General features: G+C 43.1%; 2 protein-coding genes and 1 non-coding gene across 8 annotated transcripts; 2 read left to right on the top strand and 1 right to left on the bottom strand.

The window, feature by feature from the left end:
- Window positions 1–9: 9 nt before the first annotated feature.
- LOC101070226 (acyl-coenzyme A thioesterase 1-like) lies at window positions 10–3234 on the bottom strand. 6 transcript variants are annotated; one of them, XM_003971794.3, is made up of 5 exons: window positions 3136–3234; window positions 1517–2027; window positions 1242–1444; window positions 415–985; window positions 10–265 (listed from the first exon to the last, which is right to left on the bottom strand). In XM_003971794.3, the coding sequence occupies exons 2-5, from the start codon at window positions 1971–1973 to the stop codon at window positions 249–251; spliced, it is 1248 nt and encodes a 415-aa protein (XP_003971843.3). In that variant the 5' UTR covers window positions 1974–2027; window positions 3136–3234; the 3' UTR covers window positions 10–248. The 6 variants fall into 6 exon arrangements, with proteins under 6 accessions (XP_003971843.3, XP_011610475.2, XP_011610477.2 ...); XM_011612173.2 differs by having other exon boundaries at window positions 10–985; XM_011612175.2 differs by having other exon boundaries at window positions 10–985; window positions 3101–3183.
- Window positions 3235–4190: 956 nt separating this feature from the next.
- LOC101070000 (sushi domain-containing protein 6) lies at window positions 4191–22169 on the top strand. The gene is made up of 7 exons (XM_011612176.2): window positions 4191–4410; window positions 7317–7485; window positions 17976–18170; window positions 18275–18469; window positions 18547–18685; window positions 19145–19611; window positions 20052–22169. Exons 2-7 carry the CDS (start codon window positions 7356–7358, stop codon window positions 20075–20077), a joined length of 1152 nt encoding a protein of 383 aa, XP_011610478.1. The 5' UTR covers window positions 4191–4410; window positions 7317–7355; the 3' UTR covers window positions 20078–22169.
- Window positions 22170–23727: 1558 nt separating this feature from the next.
- On the top strand, window positions 23728–23813 carry trnay-gua (transfer RNA tyrosine (anticodon GUA)). Its single transcript is given in 2 exon segments — window positions 23728–23764; window positions 23778–23813. It is a non-coding gene; the product is annotated as a tRNA-Tyr (tRNA).
- The last annotated feature ends 11 nt before the right edge of the window (window positions 23814–23824 follow it).

The following is a 23824-nucleotide window of genomic DNA, read 5'->3' as shown; positions in this document are numbered from 1 at the left end:
GAAAGGAAGTAAAGAAACTCAAGCTCACTTTATTTTTTTCCAAGGAATTAATTCATATTCAGTCAGAATGAAGAAATTATCAAGGGAGTCAGACATTAAACCAAGAACAGATCTCAGGATTTACACGTTAGTCCCACAAAAAGATTTATGATCGATTTAGAAACCTTATTGTTCCAAATTTCAAAGATTTTTAATTAGTACTACTTAAAGTAGCCAAATTACATAAACTATACTCACTTGTGAAGTCTTCATAATTCAGTTTTTCCTGTGACAACACATCACCAGGGAGTTAGTGGCAATAACGTTCATTTGCAATATGTTTTTGACTGGTCATTTTAGGACACTTGCATCCTTATCAAATCTAAATTTTATTATTATTGTTATCAGGGTAAGCGGCAATGTTTGACTTGTTACCCAAGTAAGTTCTGAAGAATTCTTGGACTTTTTCCCACAGGTCCAGTTGAGCCTCACAGTGGGCTTTTGGTTCCCCACCAAACACCACATTAGTTCCTACTGCAGCATGAAAGCCCGAAGGGCAAAAAGGCATGTGAGGGACTTCTAAAAAGTGCCCGGCTTTCGGATATGTGACCACGTCAAACGCCTGGTTGCCGTGATCCCTCAGCACCGCTGCGGCGTGCTTTGCGGAGGTCACGCTGTTCCAGTTGTGGTCATCCTCAGAAGCTGCAAACAGGAAGCGGCAGCTGGCGCGTTCAATCGGAAATATTGAGGCTTTGCTCTCTTCTGAAGAAGGATCTGGTAAGGCATCACGGATGTCTACAAGCCCAGAATCAGTGAATGTAACATTCGCAGTGTCAGGGGGAAGAGGCGGAATCACAATATCTTTGTAACGTAGAGGAAGGACGGTATTCCCGATGCAGCCATTAATGCAGACAGTCGCTGTGATCCCAGGGAGGAAAGAAGACATCGCCATAGCCAAACCGCCACTGTAAGAGATGGATATAAGGCCTATCCCAGGACCTTTGACCTGTACAATTATTGAGTAAATAATACGATTATTGTTTAAAATGTCATCAAATACACTGTAGAGGAATATGACAAACATGCTTAAATCCAAACAGCTCAATGTGCCTGAGCTTCCACTAAGGTTGTTTAAATGACGTGTTGGCCTGCCAAGAATTTAATAATGTACAGATACAAACGCAAGTACAAATATCAGGAACAATGACAAATATCAAAAAACCCTCTCCAAATATTTCCCTGCTCTCGATTTCGATATTTACCTCTGGATGGTCCCTCAGATATTTCACAGCCTCCTCAAAGTACTCCAAGTCCAGCATTTTAGGCTTTTTTGGTAAGTCTTGGTAGCCATAATATGCCAGCGCCAGAACCACATAACCCTCATTTGCCAGGAGACTCGCTCTGGGCTCAGAAAGACCTCCACCAAATGTGTACAAGTCCATTATTCCAGGGAACGGACCCTTTCCTGCAGAAAACAAGTTTAAAAATTGAAAGGAAAATTGAGTCTTCATCAACCTTACAAGCATAAGTAATTAACCTGGTGGTATGAAGAGGACTCCTCGGATTCTTCCTTCTTGGACGGGTATTCTCTTCATCCCCTCCATCATATATCGTCTTTCGTTAGTTTCCGATACCAGGACCTCACCAGTCTCGCCATTAACTGCTTGTATTTCCACCAACGTTGGGCTGAGGACATTCTTCTTCGTGAACTTATTATGCTGAATCTCTGGCGCTAGAGACCAAAACAAACCCATGGGCTCCACTCCTGTGTAACTTCCACTCAGAGAAGGCGCGCTGCAGACGTCCACGCTGCCGTTTTCATCTGCTCTGTAAAAGGCAGACGCCTTGAAGACCATCCCCCTGTCATCCACCACTTTAGACCTCAGTTCGACGGACTTGTGAGGAGCCACCCCCTCCACCTTGACACGCACCAGTTTATTGAAGAAAGTGTGAATGCTGGGGAGAAGTTTCAGGCGAATTTGTGCGCAAGCCATTTCTGCTCCTGGGCTTGTCCAACTGTCTTCTCTTTTATTTCAGCACTGTCATCACTGCATGTAAATAACAAAAAAGTACTAGCTATTGGAAGAACAGGAGAGAATAGACTTGCATCATACAAGCAAATATAAATCCACACAAATGTCCTGTTGAGTGAAAGTTATGATTGCTCCGTGGGCCACCCCACATTACGAATGTGTATTTTAATTCTGTATTCCACATCTTACCTTGTATTGTTTTCTATAGTTGCTGACTGTGGTTTACATTACTCTACACCAGCAGTATAGAGGGCAGGCGCAACACAATGGAACATACTGTAGTTGTAATACGGTATGTTGCTTTGGAAAAAAAAAACTCTAACTCTTGAAAGATCAAAGATCTTGAGGTTTCACACTCGTGTGATTATTTGTGGGTGAACTTAGGCATGGAAAAAGCGGATGTTTCTATCGGTGAGAGTGTAAGGAAACTTTCAAAGTGAGGTTGCGGGGAACGCGTTTGAGTTTCACAAGGTGCAGGTTCCATCATGTGCGGGGTCCATAAGGTGCGGGGTCCATAAGGTGCATGTTGCTGTGGTGAGACAATCTGCAGAGCCGCTTCCTACATCGTGACGCAGGCGCGTTACTGGCGAGTGCCGTTGCGCATGCGCGGCGCACACCGCTGCGCTGCTGGCGTAAGTCAATTCCACCGGACTTTTGTTAGTTTTTTCGAAGACCTTTCACCTCTTTTCCAAAGAGGCTTCTTCAGAACTGAAGATCCACTTCGACCTGGATGACTGAGAACATTCACCGACTCTGCTCTGACTGCCAGCAGAACGATTCGTCGATGTCTGTGCCCAATCATCTCGGTCGAAAAGTACTCTCATCTTAATAGATAAACTGAACTTCCTTTAGTTTTTCGATAGCAGTTTGCCACATGGTCATTCAAATTAACTTCTTGGAGTTCCCAGGAGAACGATGCATGTTTTCACTTCAGTCTCGCTAGAAAAAGTCACTCGATTTATCGCGAGTCGCTTTTGACAATAGAGGTCGCCTTGAAAAGTGACCAGGGTTTGCTAGAAATTCGTCAAGTTGGCGACCTTTTCTTTAATAAAACTTATCCTTCACTAGAATACAAGTGAAATTTATACTTGTGTAGTTGACATCAACCAACGTAGACACTTACCCACAACAAATCACGAAGATTTTTGAACGCTTATGCTAGGTGATCGGCAACTGGACGCAAGCACTTTAACCAACATGGGGGGAGATTGTTAGTTACGTTTTGGTTTTTGTATTTTGTAATTGCTGTCAAATTAGTTGCAGCCGTCCTGTATTAGAATAATATTTATATTATAAAAGTATTTATGTTTGGGATTAATTTAAAGAGACATTTCTTGTTTCGGATAATGAGAATACTTAAACCACCCCCGCTAATTGAAAGTTGTACCATTGGAAAACGATGACACGTACACAAGAACGGTTTTACCACTAGATGTCAGCATTTGTTTAGTTACTTTAACGCTTCAGGATGTTTTAGGTAAATAATCAACAGTGGTTCCAAGGTAGTTTTCTCTGTCAACTGGACTGGGTTTCTTCTCTTGAAGACGTTTCGCCTTCTATCCAGAAGGCTTCTTCAGTTCTGAAGTGATGCAAGATGTCTGTGTAAATTCTCAGTCATCCAGGTCATTGTATCCAAGGTAGTTTTCTGAAGAACTGAAGAAGCCTTCTGGATAGAAGGCGAAACGTCTTCAAGAGAAGAAACCCGGTCCAGTTGACAGAGAAAACTACCTTGGATACAATGACCTGGATGACTGAGAATTTACACAGACATCTTGAATCAACAGTGGTATAACGCAAACGCACGCACACAAAATGCTACGGTGTTGTTAAATTAAACTTATATAGGGTCACGATTTCCTGCTGGGTTGGTCATATGTCGCTTAAATAAAAATATGTCGCTCAAAATGGAGATTCCATTACATTCCGCTAATACAAACACACCATACCGGCATTATATCAAGCCATATTTAAAATATACATTTTTTTTATAATAATCTAGAATTGAGGTAATCCACAAAAACAGCCTCAAATGTCGATGTTTTTATTCTTTTATTCCTCAATTCTTTTGTCTCTCCTGACTCTGAGTCGTCGATTGGACGTCGTCAATTCTGATTGGCTGTACAGATGAGGGCCCGCCCCTTTAACAAGGTCGCTATGGAGACCGCGCGAGAGCAAGGCAGCTGGCAGGGTTCTCACAGCGAATGTTTCCGCACACCTATAATAAAGAGCTCCGGAGCGGCGGACAAGGAACTGCGGAGTGGCCGTGACGGAAGCAAACGAAGAAACCATTTTATTTCACGGTTATTTTGTCCTACACTCTGGGATGAACGTGGCAATATTTACGACCGCTTAATGCCTCGAACGTGAAGCTCTGAGGAGGTCTCTCTGCTGGTTGACCGTAAGACTTATGTTCTTTTTTCGCCAGCCAAGCACAGATAGGCCAGCACAAGAGCCTTCTTTTCCGTCTTTCAGTATCCGTCCTCTGGTATATGTTTAGTACACATGGCAATAACGTCCGATAATAGAAACATCCGCTATAGGAACATTTACTAATCTATATTTATGTGTTGAGTTGTCAATGTAGTGCCTCGACAGTAAGCTAACCTAACTGTGTTTTTCATTAAGCTAGTCAAGAATGGCGATTTCCCAGCCCAGAAGTGTTTCCCAGCCGGCTATTTATGACATGTCTGTTGATTCCTTTTGAAATAAGCTTTTAACGGCTGGAAACCTCTTCATTGACACCACGGTTGGATTTCCAATAGCCTAAATATAATAGAAAGAACGCTTATTCTTGTAGCTAATCAATAGTTAATAACAACGCAACAGTGTAATAACACGCTTTTAGCTTTATCACTCTAAGCCCAGTGGTTAAAGAAGCATTATAGTGTTTACAGGCCTAAACAAAATATTGAATTGGCTGTTATTGAAATGCTCTTCCTTGGGTTTCGTCTTTGTTTTCGTCCGCCGTGTGCACGCGCGGCGCGCGAGCGCTCGTGCTGGCAGCCCACCCTTTGTTTAAATAGCTGCCTGTACAGTTGCACGTGTTGCAGCGTGTGACACCGGGGAGACGGGTTTGGAGCTTCCACGGAGCCGCTAAGCTTCCCCCTTTAACTTTAAACGTGACACATGTTCCAAGTTTCCGTTTATTCCAGGGACTAGAGTCAAGAGGGACAAGGAAGTTCCAGTGTTACACGCACTCTGAGAATGGAAAAATAACTTTGATATTTTGTCTTCTTTAGCTCTTCTTCCCTTGAACTTATAGTGACATATGATATTCCTTTCCCAAAACCTCCAACCTCATTGCTATTTCAAAATTCCGAATAACTTGCTGGCATATTGTTTGTACAAGATTACGTGGCCAGCTGTTGAACATGGTTTGTTTCTAACAAATTGTGAAAATGTTTTAGAGGAACTTGGTGATGTGCATTGAACCACTTCAGAGGTATTCAAATTGAACCATCCTGCCCCTTGCAAAGCTGCAGTTTTTATAGCACACAAGTCTTTTGCTTTGAGTTTTTTTTTTGCTGAGAAACACAGCTGGGAGAAAAGAGATAAGAATACCGCATTTGGCTTCAGCCCTATTCACAAATTTCTCTACACTGCCCCCCGCTTTTGTACTATTACGGGTATTGCTGTGTATTTTCTTGTCCCTTCTTGAATTTAATACTATAAGTTGACCTTCTTTGCAGTGATGCACAAAGTGATACTTAATTCTCCTGGACTTAACACTCTGTTATTGTCCTGTCAGTGGTCCTTTTTATTTTATTCTATTTTTTTTAACTATCTGCAGAGTCCTATCGCTTTAAGCTCAAATAAGGTTTGCGTCCAGCAGAAGCATTTGGGCGTGCTGGATGAAAGTCTCCTCCTGGCTGTGTCTTTGGCACACTGAGTGCTCTCTGTTCTCAGACACATGCCTGCACTGCTGCTCTCCTTGGCTCTCTTTGCATTCCAGGAGCCTCAGGCAGCTGAAAACCTGCAGTAGCAGGCGGCTGCCTGGCTTGTTGTCTGAAGTGCAGAGTTCCTAGTTAGTTAAAGCGTGTATTTTAACTGTAAAACCCTCTTCTTAACTAGTAGACAGATTTGAATTGTGGCCCTTATATTATTTAAGCACAGTAATGTTTTATAATAATGTTAGACCTTTTTTATTTTTATTTTTTACATGTTTTTTGTTCAACCCAACATCACTAAATGGGAAAACTGGTGACTGCTTGTTTATTTTAGGCTGCATTAGTTCACCTTCCGTGTTCTGCTTGCTACCAGTTTGATAGCTTACCGATTTCATGGAATTTGTGCTCTAGTATAATAGATCAAGCAGGAACCGGTCTTGGGTGTTGTCTTGGCATATCTGCAGCCACAGGTTAGGTAGGTGGCATTCTTCCTGCCAAACAGATTTTTTGATTGCAGTCACTACTGGTATACTTGGGTATGCATTAAACACAACTTCAGATTGTGTTCTAACAGGACTGGTGTGGTCCTAGTCCTGAAATAGTGTGGCATTTTGTTCTGTTTCAGAAGCTTTTGTGTAAAAATGCACCGGCTTGGTCCCATTAGGTCTGTCTTTACTCCTGCAGAACAGTTTAAATGTCTTAATAAGTGGATACTTACATCCAACAACTGAAGCAACGTCTCTAAATAAAATAGTTGGCATACTTAAAAAAGACATTTTTTACATAAGGCTTGCAGCAGTTTTCAGAACATGACCTGTCATGTGACAGCTAAACTTACTGGTATTTTATCTATCAATTTGTAACACATTGCACTGTTATCACTTTATAGCTACTTTAAAAAAAATCCTCTTACAACTTAAAAATACAGCCTATAATAAAGTTCCTGTGCTAACCACAACTGCCTCTGCAAAAGTCAAGTGCGCCACCCTTAGTTTTGTGCCGCATCCTTTCTTCATTGCCATACGTGACAGCAGAGGGACTTTAACCTTTGATCATCCAATAAAATGATTGTCAAGGGGCTTTGATCATAATGAAACTTACTGTTTTATGTAGCCCTGTGTCGCGACTGCAGCTATATATTTTATGGAGTATTCATGTTCATAATGATGTCAATAATAATAACAGTAAAAAGAAAAGTTGAGCTGGAATGTTTGTCTGGGGTGCATTAAACATGCGCTTTAGTGTTCTAAGAGGAGATGCATGTACAGCTTCCACATGTTATTAACAGTAAGCAACTCTGCCATGCTCTCTCTTACGCTGGTCTCCAATCTGTGTCGCCGCTGGTTACGTAATCCTTGCAGGATGTTGATAGTAATCCCTGTCCTCCCCCTCCCTCCTCTCAATGTGGCTTGGACAGGTTAAGCCATAGAAGACTTGTTGGCCACCAGAGGAAAAGATGTGCGATGGAATGGTAGCCATTCAGACGAGCGCTCGGTCCTCCTCCTCCTCCTCCTGGTCACCAGCTCACAGCCTGGCTACCTCAGCACTTCTCCTCTTCACCCTCCTCCCTCATGTCGACGCCTCAGGTAAGGCACAGAAACACCCCCACCCCCCCGACACGTTCTGTCCCTCGTCCCCTGGTGCTGCTCCCTTATGATATATCTAAACGGAACCTGCACATTTTCAAATTGATGTGATTTGCCATTTTTCTTGTATTTCAGTTAGATGCAATTGTCCTCTTTTACCCTTGGTCTGTCAGGTAGCTTTGGCACGGAGCAGCAGCTTAGTGCACAGTCACATGCGCTCTGTGAATCCATTCAAGACGCTAATGAATCCGAACTGTTTGATTCTATTGAGTAAAACGGAGATGATGTTGTCTGCGCTCACATTGCAGTCATAAGGTTTTCATCATCTGTGACATTTACTGTCCTTTGAGAGCTTTTTGCTAGCAAGCTTCAGGTATTATAGCATCCACACTGACTTGTGTGTTTCAGCCCACAATTATTTTAATATGTGAAGCCTGTGGTTATAAAATTGATGTGATTGTTTAATGGGGTGTCATATTGTTTCTGCTCGTGTCTCTGAAACCTGTTTACTAAAGTCGTGTGGAAGGATATGTGAGAAATGACAACAGGAAGATTGAAGAATGATGCGGTGGGGTGTGCTGTGGCTAAATCTCCCTGGCTTTATCTCTCTCTCTCTCTCTCTCTTATGTAACCCACATGATTCTTGTAGAGCCAAGAGGGGCTGGTTTCACGCTCACGTTTTGCACCAAACACACTCACACATTACAAGGAACGCGTGTTTTCAAATCCCCAAACCATGTGTATGGCGTTCCCGTGCGCAGATGTGTGCAAATCTGTCTAGCCTCTTTTTTCCATTTGTTTTTTGTGGATTTAACAACAGCACAATGTGACATTTATGTTTTCTTTTCTGAATCATGCATCTTCTGGTCAACAAAAAAAATCCTCTATCTTTTAATTGGTACAGCATCAGATAATTAAAGGTGAGGTTCCAATTTAAAGCTTGGCTGCACTTCTCCCCAGTTGTGTTCACCGACCTCCCTCTGTCTCCTGCTCACAATACATAATTCACATAGGTAATCCTCTGACATGTTCCAGGGATGGATATTGCTCTGGAATTTTTCATGAATATGAAATCTCATTAACGCTGACATGCTTGTACTGGTCTCAAACATATAGCGGTGTGTGGTATGAATAGAAATGGGTAGTGAATAAAATATGGCCTATTGGCCTGCTAGTATCAAATTCAAGCATGGATTATTTAAATAAATATTACAAATCTATATTTACTTTTCCTCTTAAATACTGGTGAATAAGATGGTTAAGAAAAGAAGGTTGAGCTTGCAGCAATCTCATTTGTTCATTCTTCAATTCTCTGAGCCTCGGGTTTGTTTCAGAGGAAGTTGCCTCAGACGTTGAGTCAAAACTGAGTGTAAGTTTGTGAATTTAGCGTGCCAAACTACTGACATGATCAAAAGTTGAGATTTCCTCTCTTACACTACGAGCCTGGAAGGAAGGCGACACAGATTGTTTTTGTGGCTCTACTTGAAACGATAAATGATGCCCCCAGAAACCCCATTGTCCTGTGAAGTTGAGTCAAATCAATACAGGAACATGCCAGTGAGGGGAAGAGGTCCTCGCCAAACAAGTACACGCCGCTCTGTGCAGTGGTCATGTTTATGTACGCATGTTCATGCGTGAGAAGAGGAAACGGGTCTTCCCATGGGCCTGGGAGAAAATTGGAGTTCTAGGCTAAGGAAAGGAGCCTGGATAAAGGCACTGAGGGCAAGTAACAGCACAAACGCCTGTTTTAGAAATTTTGTTCATTCTGATGTTTGTCCTGCTCACTCTTTTAAGTCAAATCCATTTTCACTAGCCTACCGGAGCCAATTGTACAGACAGATCCCTGCTTTTGGCAGACCTTGCACCAGAGACTTCCCAAGGACATCGGGGCGTTTTCGTAAAAAATTGCTTGATGAAAATAACAGAGTCCCCTTTTGTGGCTCCTGAATGTCATTGTGATAACCACAGGGGAAGAGGACTGAATGAACCACACCCTACATCTTGAGACAGCTGTAGTCTTTTGATTTCACCATTTTCTGTGCGCTCCCATGTGCTTCTCATTGAGCAAAGTTGGCTCAATTTACCAACTTTTTTTTTTAACACCACAGCAGGACGAGAGTGATTCTGTACAATTAACCCGAAAATGTCGTCCCCTGAAGTCCTGTTAGTAAGGAGTTTTGCAGACAGGCTGGAGTAAGGCAATACGTTGGCTACTGGCTCCTTGTTGAAATGTGAGAACAAAGAGGGCTTTCAGGGGGGTGTTTGAAGCCACAGGGCAGCCACAGCAAGCTGCATTTTTACTAGATCATCGGTCTGCAATTAGGACCGCTAGCTTTGAATCTGCACTCACGAACACGTGAGGCAGTCCCTTTTTTGTCCGCCAATTTTCCTCTCCCCATCTTTCTCTTATTATCAGGTGCTAGAATGTGAGACTACGGTCCATTAGAGGTAGTCTGGACCGATCCTTCGGCCTTTCTCTTTCATCACCTGAGTGTTTATCACTTGAACCATCAATCTGAGCTCTCAGCTCCGTGTCATTTAACAGCTTTCTCACCCAGTGAAGCCATAAAGGGAACTTTAAACGCATCACCGGACAAAAAATTGACTCCATGGAGTCTGATACCGCACTGCTGAAAGGCAATGCCTGACCATTCTATTCTAATTACAGACCTGACTGAACCGTATCAGAGTTGTTCATCTACACTTTTTGGTTGTTGTTTCATATTTTCTCACCCTTTTCTATTTCTCTGCTGGTGACGCGCGTTGAAGTTGGGTTAATAAGTCTTGAAGTAACACGTGGCACTAGCATGTGCATTTATGACTCTGCTCTTCCTTTCTGTTTGGGCCGCTGCTCCGAATCTGAGAATTATTTTTGGGTCTACATTTAGGATGAGGAGAACAGAGGCATTTTGTAGTTTTTCAGTGAAACGTGGTTGTCTGAAACAGCAGGCAGTCATAATGATTTCCAAAGGGCCTCATCTGAGGGACCAGCCTGCTGAGTAGAGAACATCTCTGACTAATGAGCTGCTAAATATATCCCAGAGCCTCTCCTGTCTTCTGTTGCATTAGCTTCATTTCTGTCAGTTGTTTTTTTTATTTATTTCTGTATGCAGTCATTCGTTTTGGTTTGTATTGCATTTCTCTTTGCTTTGTTTTTTTCCTGCCTCCTTTACTTTATTTCTCCTGTCACTGCAGCTCTTTGATATCTGTTCTCGTGCCCACTGAAACGGCGTGGGCCGACACTTCAACAGACACTTTGTCAACAGCATCATCCTGTTCAAACGCGTTTATCAGCTTACACATAAAACACCAAGCTTCCTACACACAGGCAGTTTTCGCCACATCAACAGACGCCAGCCTTTTGCCTGTGTCAGAGTGTGTGTCTGTGTGTGTGTGTGTGGGGGGGAGTTATCTTGCAGCTCAAGGTGCTGGCATTGCATCTGGTTTGACATTCATCGAAGGGTGAACAGTGACACATTGTTGTCTTATTGATAGTTTTGACATGACAAGCAGTGGCAATACAGGATCTTTCCATGCAGTATTTTAAGGTATACGCAGCAGCGTTATACTTTAACCGCTCATAAAACTGCAAACACAGCTCCAAGTCATAACACGTACTGCTGAAGATCAAGATGATCAAATAAATCACCGTTAATGTCTTGCCCGTGCATGATTGTTCACCTATCTACTCATCCATACAGGCCTGCTTTTACATCAGTTCCAACCATGTACTTACATGCATGTGTACGCGTTATGATGTAATGCGTGGCTGTATGCCCATAGCCGGATCCCAATGTGCCGGAAGCAGCAATCACTCAGCCTTAATGTGGATGTTTTCACAATGATGAGTTGTAACGAGAGACGAGACATTGAGGAACGACGCTTTTGCAACTCTACATAATTTGTGGCATTTAGTAGCTCCCTTCCCCAGTTAATCATACTAATGCATTCATATCTTCCTTTAACTGCGCTTGAGTACACATTAATCACACCCTATACAACTCCAGCATGAGAACTTGAGCACAATGTCCAATTCCATTAGGTGATGGGTGGTAGCAGGTGGTGTTTGTGGTTACTACCTGCTGGGATTCAAGCAGAGCTGTGGCGAGGCGGTGTGCTTCAGGGTAACATCGACTCTCTGAGTAGAAGTTTCAACTCTCAACTAAAATGCTTTGTGAGGTGCTAAACTGTTTTGTGCATCGGTGCATCTTTGCACATCCTGCTGCTCTTTAAGCCACTCTTGTTGTTACTCTGTTGACAGAACTGCTATTTTTATTTACTGTGTACAGACAGTACGTGGTGGTAAATATTAGACAATAGGATTAGCTAATGAACATGTTTCCTGCGTTGTTCTGTGTAGTCCTCATGTATATGTCTGTCTGTCCTATCTATGCGACTCTAATCAGTGCATCAGATGTCGTGTTGAGATGTTGGCTGAGCTCCTGCCTAATGCCCTCTGTTCACATTGCATCATGTGTAAACAGCTCTGTGGCAAACAACGGCTAAATGCCGAGGGGATTTGTGTATCCAATACAAGAGTCCATTTCATTAATTGTGTAGGGATTTATGGCAAATAAGCAATAGCTCATATCTGAATTTATGTCCATTTGTTTGTCATGATTTGTTTGTGTATTGTGTATATTGTCCATATTAATCCAGCAGCAGCTTGGATTTACAATGTCCGAGTTCCAATGATGAATTAAGACATGTCGGAGAACATTTTACATAAATGCTGCTGTCAGATGTTTTTGATTTTGCTGACTGAACCAGTTATTACACCTGTATTGTTTTAGGGCCACTTGGACATTGTTCAGAAACTACAATTCACTGGAATTGGGTTTGCTGTGGGGCATTTAGGTCAAAGGGCTTTTGCATTTGTCTTTGCGGTCGCTCTCGTTGCTGATGGAATTTCCAGAGAGGACAAATATTCAGAAGCCAAATTAGTTAATCGCATATTTGGCACGATCCAGGCATGACCACTTTATCCTCAACATAACCTGTCCAGAATGAAGGACCTTCTATTGACACTTAGACTATATTATCCTGATCAAACAGAGCAGTTTCACATTTTTACTGTGATGATATTGAACACTTTGTAGTGCAGAAACGTTTCCAAGCCTGTTGTGTCTATTAAAGTGAAAGGTAAACTATCTGCTAGTGGGGACATGGTGGCACGCTGATAAGAAATGGCGTAACGGCTCACTCAGCGGACCATATGTTGAGAGGTTATGCATTTGGTGCGATCACGTTCTCAGTTGCTCTTTCACAGTTTAGTTGAGCTTCTGTAAGGTGATGACGCATTAATGCTGTGACTAAAGCGACAGGTGGAATTTGCTGTGGACTGATGAGATAATATGTCAAAATCCTTCCTCTTATGATTATCAACACCCTGAAATTGCACATAGCAGCTACTAAATCGGATTCTACTAGAAGTCTGGGTGTTAATAAATTGAATCCGTTGCAGATTGAGCCTTGTCTCTTAATACTTAATTGTAGGATTATCCATATTTTGAAATACCAACCCTATTTTTGGGAGGGTTGGGGGGTGTCTCTGCTTCTCTTATCTTATTCTTTCACACTTTCAGACTTGCTGAACAATGATCAGCCTGTAGTTGAATTGACAGTTTTTTGTGGTAATGGTTGGGGAGGGGGGTCACATGCACACATGCACGTGTGTGTAGGAGGGGTCCCACACTCTTTTGTTTTTCAGCGAAAGCTGAGAAGATGGAATGTCTGCCTCCCAGCTGTCCCTCAGTACAGAGGGTGATAGAGAAGAGAATGGGAGCTCACCACGCGCTGTTGCTAACACGCTTCCATCTGTTACTCTGGGGCAGAGGGTACGTCTGTTCATGCATGTTGGAGTTGAAAAGAGGGTCACATAACGGCAGCCCCCTTGCCCTCACCCATTTTGGCCTCTCATGCATATTTAATCCTTCAAATGCAAAGTTGCCTGTTGTCCTTTTGTTATGCACGCTGCTTAAATCTGTCACTGTGCCCCATCCCTCTGTGAACCAGGACAATGGGATGTAATGGTAGCACACGTGGCTCGCTAAATATCAGCAGGAGAGGAATGGGTGGAGAAAGAGAGGATGTGTCCGCTCAGAGACTTCCTTCAGCCTGGGCGTATGCAGCCTATGTGCTTGTTTTTTTTGTTTTGCAGCTGCAGGAAAAAGTGTCACGTCACAAGTGACTCATTTTCTAACACCTTTTCTGTTTACTGTAGACATGACAATACAGAAATTGTTGCCTTGTTGACCATTGATTAGCAGGATGTGAACATACCGATCCTGCTGTTTACCAAGTCTCGTGAGGACCCCAATCTCCACTTGAGCTGCAAATAAAAATCTGCCCCGAAATCATCTTCATCACCCCCCTCCATGTCTGCCTTCATTTATATCCCACAATCTCCCCCTAAAGTCCTGGAGGTAGAAAAATAGCTTGTTGCTTTGAGGGCTCAGCTTTGTTCTGTCTTCCTGCATTACAGGTCCACCATTTTCCCCTTGTTCAGTAAAATCACGTTAGCCTAGAATAGGACCCACGTATTATAACTGAAATTAAAGTCATTGTCTTTTTAACTGTAAGCATCAACCATCTCATTAATGGAGTCACACAGGCATAAGGTTGGAAAGGCTGGAATAGAAGCATGACTATGCAGATGTGAATAGAGCCAGGAGCAATATCCATGCAGGCCAGTGGGGGTCTGTAAAAGAGAGTCAGTATTAATTTTACACGGTAATGGAAGTTAGACCCAGTAGGAACACATTCTATAGCACCAACTACAATCTAACTGTGGCAATTTGTCCCATGATGATATTTCTTGTCATGAGAACTAAATGAAACTAAACTAAAAAAAAACCAAATAATTAAAATCCAGTAACTGACTTGTTTGAAGGATACATTTCACTGCGGTGTGTACACCTCGGTAATGTGAGCGGTCGGAGTGACACCGCATGTGTCAGTTTGTCAGACGTTGTCAGTGTAACACCATGACAGGCTCTCACCCTCACAGCACAACATGAAACTAAAGTCTCCCCTTTATGATCCTATATCAGAGTCCCAGATGAGCATGAGAGTAACACCAGCCTGCATAAAGTGTCTCCACCTGAAAACGTATCCCTGATGTTTGTCGTTGACCAGGAACAAAAGTGAATCCAGAAAATGAAGTCTTGTAGAATTCGACCCAAAACTCATTCACAAATTACAGGGTGATGGTTAAATTCAAGCCCCATGTAAAATATCTCTTTATTGATGCTTTAGTCTCTGAGAGGTTTTAATTTAACAGCGTTATCCTAGTGAAAACTGCTTAGATTACATTACAATTAGATAAGTTCAAACAATTCACTATAAAAACGGAAACAGTGATATGATCTATTGAATTCATGCATGATAACAAAATCACCAGCCCTTTTTTCCCCTTTTCTCCACGTTGGCTTTGCTGGACTGGACTGCACTCTAACAACAACAGCTTAAAATAAAAACCCTGCGGATTAAAGGACCGTGATGGAAAAACAAAAACACCCATAACTCATGAATGACAGAAGCTTCACCCAAAAAAAGACTTGACTAGATACCAGCTAAGAAGCAAAAATATTTACCAGGCCAAAGGAAGCATCATCCTCTTGGTCTGTAGGTTAATCCTGGGTGCAACCCCTATTTGCATAATACCATCATCACAGAGTCCCCAGGGACACACTCAGTTAAATGCTCTTTTGTTCTATACCGAACAACCAAACAGCTGGTTTATAATTATCTGCATCTGATCTGCTTCAGAGCCTGTGATAGAGGACAAATGGAACTTTAATTTGCTTGGACAAAGAAGACTAAATCCTGTTTTCCTCCAACTGATTTCCTCAGCTAAGAGAGCTAGCAGCTCTTAGCAGGGGCGCAGCAGCAACAGATGGAGAAAGGGAGATATTCACAGCCTGGAAGGCACCTCAGAGCAAGGCAGAGGATTTTAACACCCCCCATCGGCCTGAGTCTCCTCCAGCGCAGCTTTAGGATGCCAGGATTAGCGATCAGCCTCATTTAAGATCAGTCCTGGTCCAGTCCTACTACTAAATGAAGTGCTTCATCAACCTTTGAGTAATTAAGCTTTAGAGATTTAGAACCATTTAACCGTTTCATATGATCATTGAACTTGATTAATGACTGTTTGTAATGTATATTGTATGCATGTATACTGTTTGGCTCATGTGGCTTTAACTAAGCCCTTTTGAAACAAGAGTCAGATGTTTTTTTCACCATTTTCCAAAAGCCCATTTTCCTGTGAAAAGTCAACGTCAGACCAGTGGGAGAACAGCTTGTGTTTAACAGTGACTCATTCCCTTCCTCTTAAGCACAAAACATGGTGTGCTAAAATCCACACGATTATTGCTTCGTTCTCTCATCAGCCTTTTCCCCCTGTGTGTTTTCATTGCCAATATTTAATGTAGGATGGGAGGCTGAGGTACAGCGCTGTTATATATCATATTTGCCATCTGTGGCTCCTAAACCAACAGTCATTTTTTCCTCCAACCTCTCTCCGTTTGTGCTAGGCCAGCCCTAACTGTGGTATGTCCTGTGGCTGAATCTTCTTCCCGTTGTTGCAATCCAGAGGTTTTCCCTCTCACACAGATATCTTGGTCGACCTGTCGTGACGTGTCTCTTTAGGGACCTTGTGCTCAGGTTTACCCAACGCTCTGTTGATTCATCGGCCTCTATCTCTCAAGCTACCCATTGATTTTGTGATCCTTTTCCCATTATTTTTTTGAACCTCCAACATAGCTTTCCTTTTAACCTGTATAAACCAGTACCCAGGAAGTGTATACTACTAGCATTATGCTACCTGTCACACCTTTTGGTGTAGCATGAGTCCATTAGACCTGTGCTCACGTGAGATACATGACGTGTTTAGACTCACCAATGAACTCTCTATTTCCAGCTCTTTGTTTTCATAGATTCTTGGTGATTCATCGGGTAACATTTGGCAACAGCTGTAATTTTCCACTCCAGTATAAAATTTCCACATACAAGAAACAAAATGTCTGATAAATGTGTTGCGTAATTACTTAACATGCTATAAATTCAAAGACTGAACTATAAATGTTAGAAGTACTATTCATGAATTTAGTAGACAATTATCTGGACGAGAAAGCTTTTTAAACCCAAGTGAGTTTGAAAGCCATTAACACTTATCAGTTTAATGCAGTTGTATTGATCACTGTGTGAGGCAGCACAAAGGATCATTGCAGTTGCCATTGGCTGCAGCCTATTGTTTCCAACTGCCACCTATAGGTTATCTGTTCCCTGGTGCTGGAGCCTCCCAGCCTGGGGACACCGTTAACACACGTTTTCTTCACAGAGGGCCTTTGGTTGGCCTGGAGCAGCTAACCCAACAACTGCACAGGTCATAGTGTCAGATGGCGTCCTGAAATATGCAAGTGCAGATAGGGTTTCTGCACGTGGAGGGAAGATCGCAGATGTGGCCGACAGGGACGGGTTGATGCTATTGCTAATATGCTATTATCCAAATTACCGTAGTTTTATTACCTATATACTATTTTGTAGTAGGAATAGTAATGGTAAAGATGAAATATTCTCACGTGTTTGAGCATTTGAATTAAATCTTAAGCTGCCGGTTTAGAGTAACATGACTGGGAAATTAGAGGTGCTGGTAGTAAGTAGCTCTCGATTTTTTAAAGGCTCAGAAAGCAAAAGTAATTTGACTATTATGGCTTGGCAATATTTAGATGCCTCAAAGTCATTTCTGTTGTTTTTTTCAATTTAATTTAAGAATATATGTAACTGTTAAGCTACACGCTTCGTGTGTAAGTGGTGGCATTGATCAGAGGGAACAGCCGTCTCACAGTGCTTTTCTTAGTGAGCCGCCAACTGTCAAGTCTCAGTTTACACAGGTGCCGTTGTGTTATGGCAGATCTGCTGCATTCAATGTTTCTCACAATGTTTCTGTATGAGTTTGCGGCATCTTGCCAAGAATTAGTCCTGGAAACAATGCTGCGTGACATCACATGACCATAGAGCGGATATACGAAGGTGGAGCTGCTCATTTGATGTTTCCTGCTTCAGCCTTTCTTTACTGGCTGGCTTAGAGCTTAAAATCTGCCGTTACAGTCATGTAAATGAGCCTCACTACAGACAGGTCCGACTGGCAGATGAAGTCGGTTTGAATGAACAGGAGAGAATCCAGAGAAATATGAACACCTTTGAGCACGTGAGAGACTCTCTATGCTGCATCACAGGGATTTCTGGCTCTCAGCAGCCTTTGCTGCAGTGCTGTTCTCTCACCTGTGTAAAATGGAGATTAGACATCAGAGCTGATTTTTTTCTGAAACTTGTAACAGCTGCCGGGAGGAAGCATCGGTAATGAGCACCATTAGCAGGGTACTTACAGCGTTTATGTTACATATGGATTGTTCTTGTTTTACTGGTAGGGCCATCATAGATTAAGATGTCCGCGTGTTTAAAAACTACCTTTAATTTTGTGTCTTTAGGTTGCGGACAGCCTCCCGGCGTGCAGCACGGAGAGTTGCTCAACCAGACTGAAGCTAACCGGGGGTCTTTCCCACCTGGGACCCTGCTGATGTACGGATGTGACCCTGGCTACACTGCAGATGGATCTATCAGCATTATCTGTACTAGTTCTGGGGCCTGGTCCCATCAACCTCCTCACTGCATTAAAAGCAATAGTGAGTAAATGAAAGGTTTGGATGTGATATGGCGCAGATGCCTTTCACATGGCGTCCTTCAGCGAGCAGTAGCATTATTAATTCTTGGCTTTGATTGATCTCAGCTTGTTTGCCACCCACTGAACCGGAGAACGGGGGCTACCGCTGTCACCCATCTCCCTGTCACCACTTCACCCATAAAACAGTCATCGAGTACTTCTGTGACGAGGGCTACGCTCTGAAGGCAGATTACAAGTTCCTCACCTGCCAGAACGGCGAGTGGGACAGTCCCATGCAGATCACCTGTCGACTTACACAAGGTCTGTTGGTCGCAGCCTTAAGCATCATTTGGTGACACGCGTCACATTTTATGACATTTTCTTTTCTTTGTCCACAGACAAGGAGCCGTCGTCTCCACTGGGAATACCGGCTCTGTCAATTGTGGCATCGACAGCCAGCTCAGTGGCTCTTATCCTGCTTTTAGTGGTGCTCTTTGTACTTGTACAGCCCAAACTCAAGTCCTTTCACCTGAGCAGGTAAGATATGTAGTTATTTAGTAATCTATTGGTGTAGTGCACGGTTCTTGTGTTGACTCGCCTTTCTTAAGAAATGAAAGTGAAGCTAATCCCATCACAGTCTTTAGCGCGTTGTTGCAGCTCACTAATGATCTGACCTGATCTGATCTGATCTGAAGTGCAACTTCCTGTAAAGTGGTTGTCACTCACCACTGCTGTTCCTGCTGTGTTGTGCGTCCCCTTGTTTACAAGCTCAGTCTTCCTCCCTATAGATCCATCAGCTCATTGCAGTCTTTCCTTCTCCACAATTTTTGAAATTACGCTGTTGTTTTTGGTGCCCCTTATATAAATATGACAAAATGCCGGAGGTCTCTGGTACCATTCAAGTCTTTTGACGACGTGTACGCAGATAATTATGAACTGAATTGAGCAGAAAGTGCCCTGATGGGAATGCAGACTCAGTCTTTGGTGTCCCCTCAGGAGGGAGCAGGGAGTCTCCGGCCAGCCCAGCTCCGTCATGGTGGAAGGAATCCGGGTGACGCTGCCGTCGTACGAAGAGGCCGTATACGGAAGCAGTGGATTACAGGAATCCTCTGGACCACCTCCTGCTCCGCCACCTCCTCCGGATCCTTCCGAGTCCCGCGTCCCCATCGTTTTCTCTGAGGGGCCTCCTCGAGGGGCTGCGGGGGGCCATGGCCCCAGTAGAACCCGCCATCACAGAGACTTAGACTTCTGTCTCCCATCCACATCCTCCTCATCATCCTCCCACCATCACGCAGAGACAGTACTCGTCCATCAGGCCCCCTCCTGCTCCTCCTCTTCATCAGCATGGGCCAGAGAGCACCCTGGTGGTGCATGCGCCGCCCCGCTGCCACTTCGTAGAGACTCTGAGAGTAGCGACCAACATAGTCTGCTTTCTGTCACCTCCACAGATGAGTTTTCTGACGGTAAGAAGACACTCATTCTACTCTAATAAAACCTTTAGATTGTAACCTGTTAGTACAGGAATATTTAAACACAGATACCAATGACCTCATTGAAAACTTATCATATTTGCTGTATTTTAACTAGAATGTTTCATTTTTGTTTCATCACTGTAGCGTGGAAGACAATCTCCCGGAGATAGCATTTCTAGTAGCATGTTAGCATTCTGTTAACTAAGGAGTAATGTCTCATATGTTTGAAGCTCTTGCCTTTGCATCCAGTCGAAAAAAGAAACAGAATTTGATAATGGTTGCTGATATTTCGTTAAAGACGCTCGGGAAACGCCCAGCAGTTCCACCGAAACCGGTTTGGTGAATTAATGGAGTGTGTTAATGGTTGATAGGTAGGCATCCGACTCTGGAGACTTTGCTCTGATTTACTGTGTCTGTTCTATGACCTGCAGATATTCCCCTGTTAAAGGAAGCATGAAGCCTGCCAGCCTGCTATCAGCTTGAGAGCCCCATTCTGTGTTTCCTCTGCTGGTCTGGACTGATTATCGCTGTCATCTGACATCAGTGATGCCCTCCCAGCAGCGGCCAGCACAGCAAAGACTACAACTGCACCATTCCTCATGAAACATCTTCAACATCATTGTCACACGAGCAAAACCAGTGACCATTGCTCACCGCGTCACTGATGGGGCACCAAACGACCCCTCCCCAACTGGAGGAAACTGCAGACAAACTTGTCAAATCTAAGTATAGGAGTTAAACATATGTTCTGAGTCCTGGTTGTGTACTATAGGCTTTGTCTTAATATAAACCTGCCTTCCAGCTGCGGTTCTGTCTTTTCATGGCTTCTTTTTAACAATTGAGCTCAAACAACTGTGGCTGGCAGCACTTGAGGAAAAAAAATGAAATAACTTGTAAAATGACCTCCCGATGCCATCAGAATCAGAACAGTCTTCCGACTCGTACTTGAAAAGTCGCCGGTGGCGGCCCTTTTTTGCGTTGCAGCCCACTTTGTGAATGGTGCATGGGTCTTTTTTAGTTCCTTGTCACAGCACGGTGGCTCATCTGTAGGAAGCATGACGAACCCCCCCCCCCTTTGCACACGTGCTGTGCTGTGTCTGATGGTATCTTGCATGTGGAGTGAGATGGAGAATCATTTCAAGGAACCAAAAGCAGCGCTCCGCGTCGTAGAACAACCACATCACAACTGTAGGAGGAACTTGCTTTTTGTGGGCTGCCAGCTGCACACAGCACATCTGGGAGGTGCTGCTACTGTCGACGAGTGTGGTTAGACGGGCGTTCTGATTCCAGCGACATCGAGACATGATGTCACGGTCTGTCGGGAAACGCATCCACAGGGCTCGTGAAAGGGTTGTTTAATTGTATTTTCCTCGCCGTATTTATTGCCTGGTGTGGGGTGGCTCGGTCTGCTTTCAGCCGCTGAATCTGAGTGCATGTGTGTGTTCGGTATGCGCGCATCTAGACAGGAAATGACATGTCCTATTGTAGTAGGCCTCGACACAATCTGATTCGCTTCTCCGCCCATCAGTCTGGCTGCACATTGTCTCTGTCTGTCACCTCCAGAAATGTAACCACTCCAGCACCGAACGAGTCGTGAACAAAGTAGCATCACTTCAGGCAGGGGGCCCTTTTCACAGTGTGTGTATTACCCATCTGTTCTCCAGGTAGAATGTTAATTATCTTCTGTTGAATGGACGGAAAACCCCAAGTCGCTCCCACTTTCACGCTGTAGTGAGACTCGCCACTTTCTGTCGACAACGCTGCGACATGCACGCCTTTTTTATGCCAAATGTTAAGAGACATAGGAGTGATTTCCTTTCAAACGATCCCTCGCAATTTTAAGCTGGTTTCCCAGGAAACAACGGCAGTCAAAGGCTTCCTGAGAAATGGTTTACAGGCTTATATAAAAAAACAAAAGAAAGCCTGCAGACCGGATTTCTTTTCAAATTTCCAATTGATTTGCCATTTGTGGCTGTTGGTGTCTGTGGCTTCATTAATAATGCAAATGGAATGTTGCCTTAGACTTGTACATTTTTTATTTAATTGGATGTGTAGTCTCAAGCCTCCACATTTGTTGCTTTACATTATTCCTTTTTCCCAAAGGCCTTATTTTCTATCCTATGCATAAACCTATTTATCATGTTTGTTTTTGTGAGTGTTCTTGGACATGACAAGGCAAATGTCCGTCCTCCTGTCTTCCCCCCGCTTCTCCAGCTACTGTGACGATGATGAACCTACAACCACCCATGTTTCATTTTCTTTACTTCTTTTTCTGCTACAAGCTGGCATTGAAATTCACCAGGAAAGGAACAAGTTAAATTATGTTCAGAAGCACTGTTGTACAGTGTCGCTTCCCTGCAAAAAAAAGAGAACACAGGCTTTAAAAAGTACACCTGATCCTTTTCTGTCAATGCTTTCAGCTTTTTGGTTTCCCCCTGTTCGATGGCAGTGGGTGTGAAGATAGTAATTTAATATTTGTACAAAGTTTAATTTAATTTTACAATGTGTATATAACTTTCTAATTAAAGTTTTCTTTTGAATGTGGACAATGTCTCTATTGAAGTGTGTGTTTTTTCAGGGTATCAGTCAAAAATGTCACGTGACATGTCTGTTTTTTTTAAAGCAGTCTTATTTTGATTTCACTTCCTTTTAAATCCTGGAACATTTAAATTTTGTAGACTTTTTTTTAGAGTCGGTTCTTCAGCGTCAGTCATCTCGAGTGGTTGCTTAATTACTGTTCTCCTGCTGCCAGTTATAAATGCAAGTTGTGAACTTATTTTAGTTTGGACATTGCAATTCTTTTCTGACTCACATTCAAGCAACAGGCTTTCTCAACACAGGTCCGGAGTTAGATTCATGCTTGGTAAATCACGTCTCTTGGATGCCCTGAACACCTCATCAGTGATGTAATCTGCTGTCATTGGTGCTTCAGCTCATGCACCCTCCTGCACACTCTTCCAGATGACCCTGCAACGGCTGCTCAGGTGGCATTAAGCTCCGTGGATCTCCTCTCCTGATCCAGAGACTGGCAGGATCGTCTGCTGCTGCTGATTCCCATTCTGATAGCTTCTCCAGTGGGTTGGCTTAACTTTGCACCAAACATACCTGCCCAAGAGCTACTGGAAAGCAGCTGAGGAGGTGCTTAAATGTCCCCCTACCTGGGCACTGCGGGCAAATTGGGGACTCCTTAAGTGTTGGAGGCCTTTTGCTGAATAATAATGACTGAGTGGCACCTTGTGGTGAAACTGGGAATCATCCTACAGCAGTAGCGATCTTTCTTAGCAGTATACACACACGCACGCACGCGCACACAATGTGGGTCTTAGGCAAACAACGCTGTAATGCTTAAAGTCTGCCTGCAGATGGCAGTAGAGCGCAGTTTTGTTCGGGTGTCAACCTGAATAAGAGTGTTTAATTTATTCATAACAACCTGTATCGCATATTAAATCCAGATAAAGGCAACCTGTGTTGTTATGTGGTATAAAAGAACGTTTTAAACTCCAAGGAAGTTGAATCTCTCTTTTCTTGTTTTTCCCCCCCGCTGAAATATTTTTTGTTGTTGGAAATCCATTAGAAATTCTTTAGCCTGGAATATGACCATCATTTTGTTTTATTTAGCCTAATAAGCCTATGAACAAAATTTCCTCTCAAATATTACTTGCCAAATTTAAATGTCCACCCAGATTAAATTATACTAGAAAATATTTATTGCAAAATGTTTCGTGACGTATATCGACAAATAAAAATATTTATTCAGAATATTTAATCTGCCTGGATTCTACAAAAACAAAATCGTCAACGTTATGATTGAATTATTGGGAAAGAAACAAGTCTGCTCTAAAAACGCACTATGTGAATAAAGAACCTAATAAAGCGAGCTGAGGAGACAGATTGTGCTACATTTCACTTCTACCAGGAGGTAGCAGCAACGATGTGTATAAGCTGCCGTCCGAAAATAAAAACACGCAGGAGACGTTTCAGTGAATTGGTTCCGCTTACATGGTTTAGTTTTGGGGCAACGTTTGCGGCAAATAAAAATCACGAATCACCTATTCTATTTATCCTTCTATTTTCGAAATGCGACTCGATGTAGTGGTGCTCGTCGAGCCTTCGATAGCTCAGTTGGTAGAGCGGAGGACTGTAGCGGTTACACAGGCATCCTTAGGTCGCTGGTTCAAATCCGGCTCGAAGGATACTTTTGCAT

Source organism: Takifugu rubripes, chromosome 16 (assembly GCF_901000725.2).
Source record: "Takifugu rubripes chromosome 16, fTakRub1.2, whole genome shotgun sequence".
In the NCBI taxonomy this organism is placed as follows: Eukaryota; Metazoa; Chordata; class Actinopteri; order Tetraodontiformes; family Tetraodontidae; genus Takifugu; species Takifugu rubripes.
Note: the sequence above shows the minus strand (reverse complement) of the source record. Positions and strands in the feature narration are given on the sequence as shown.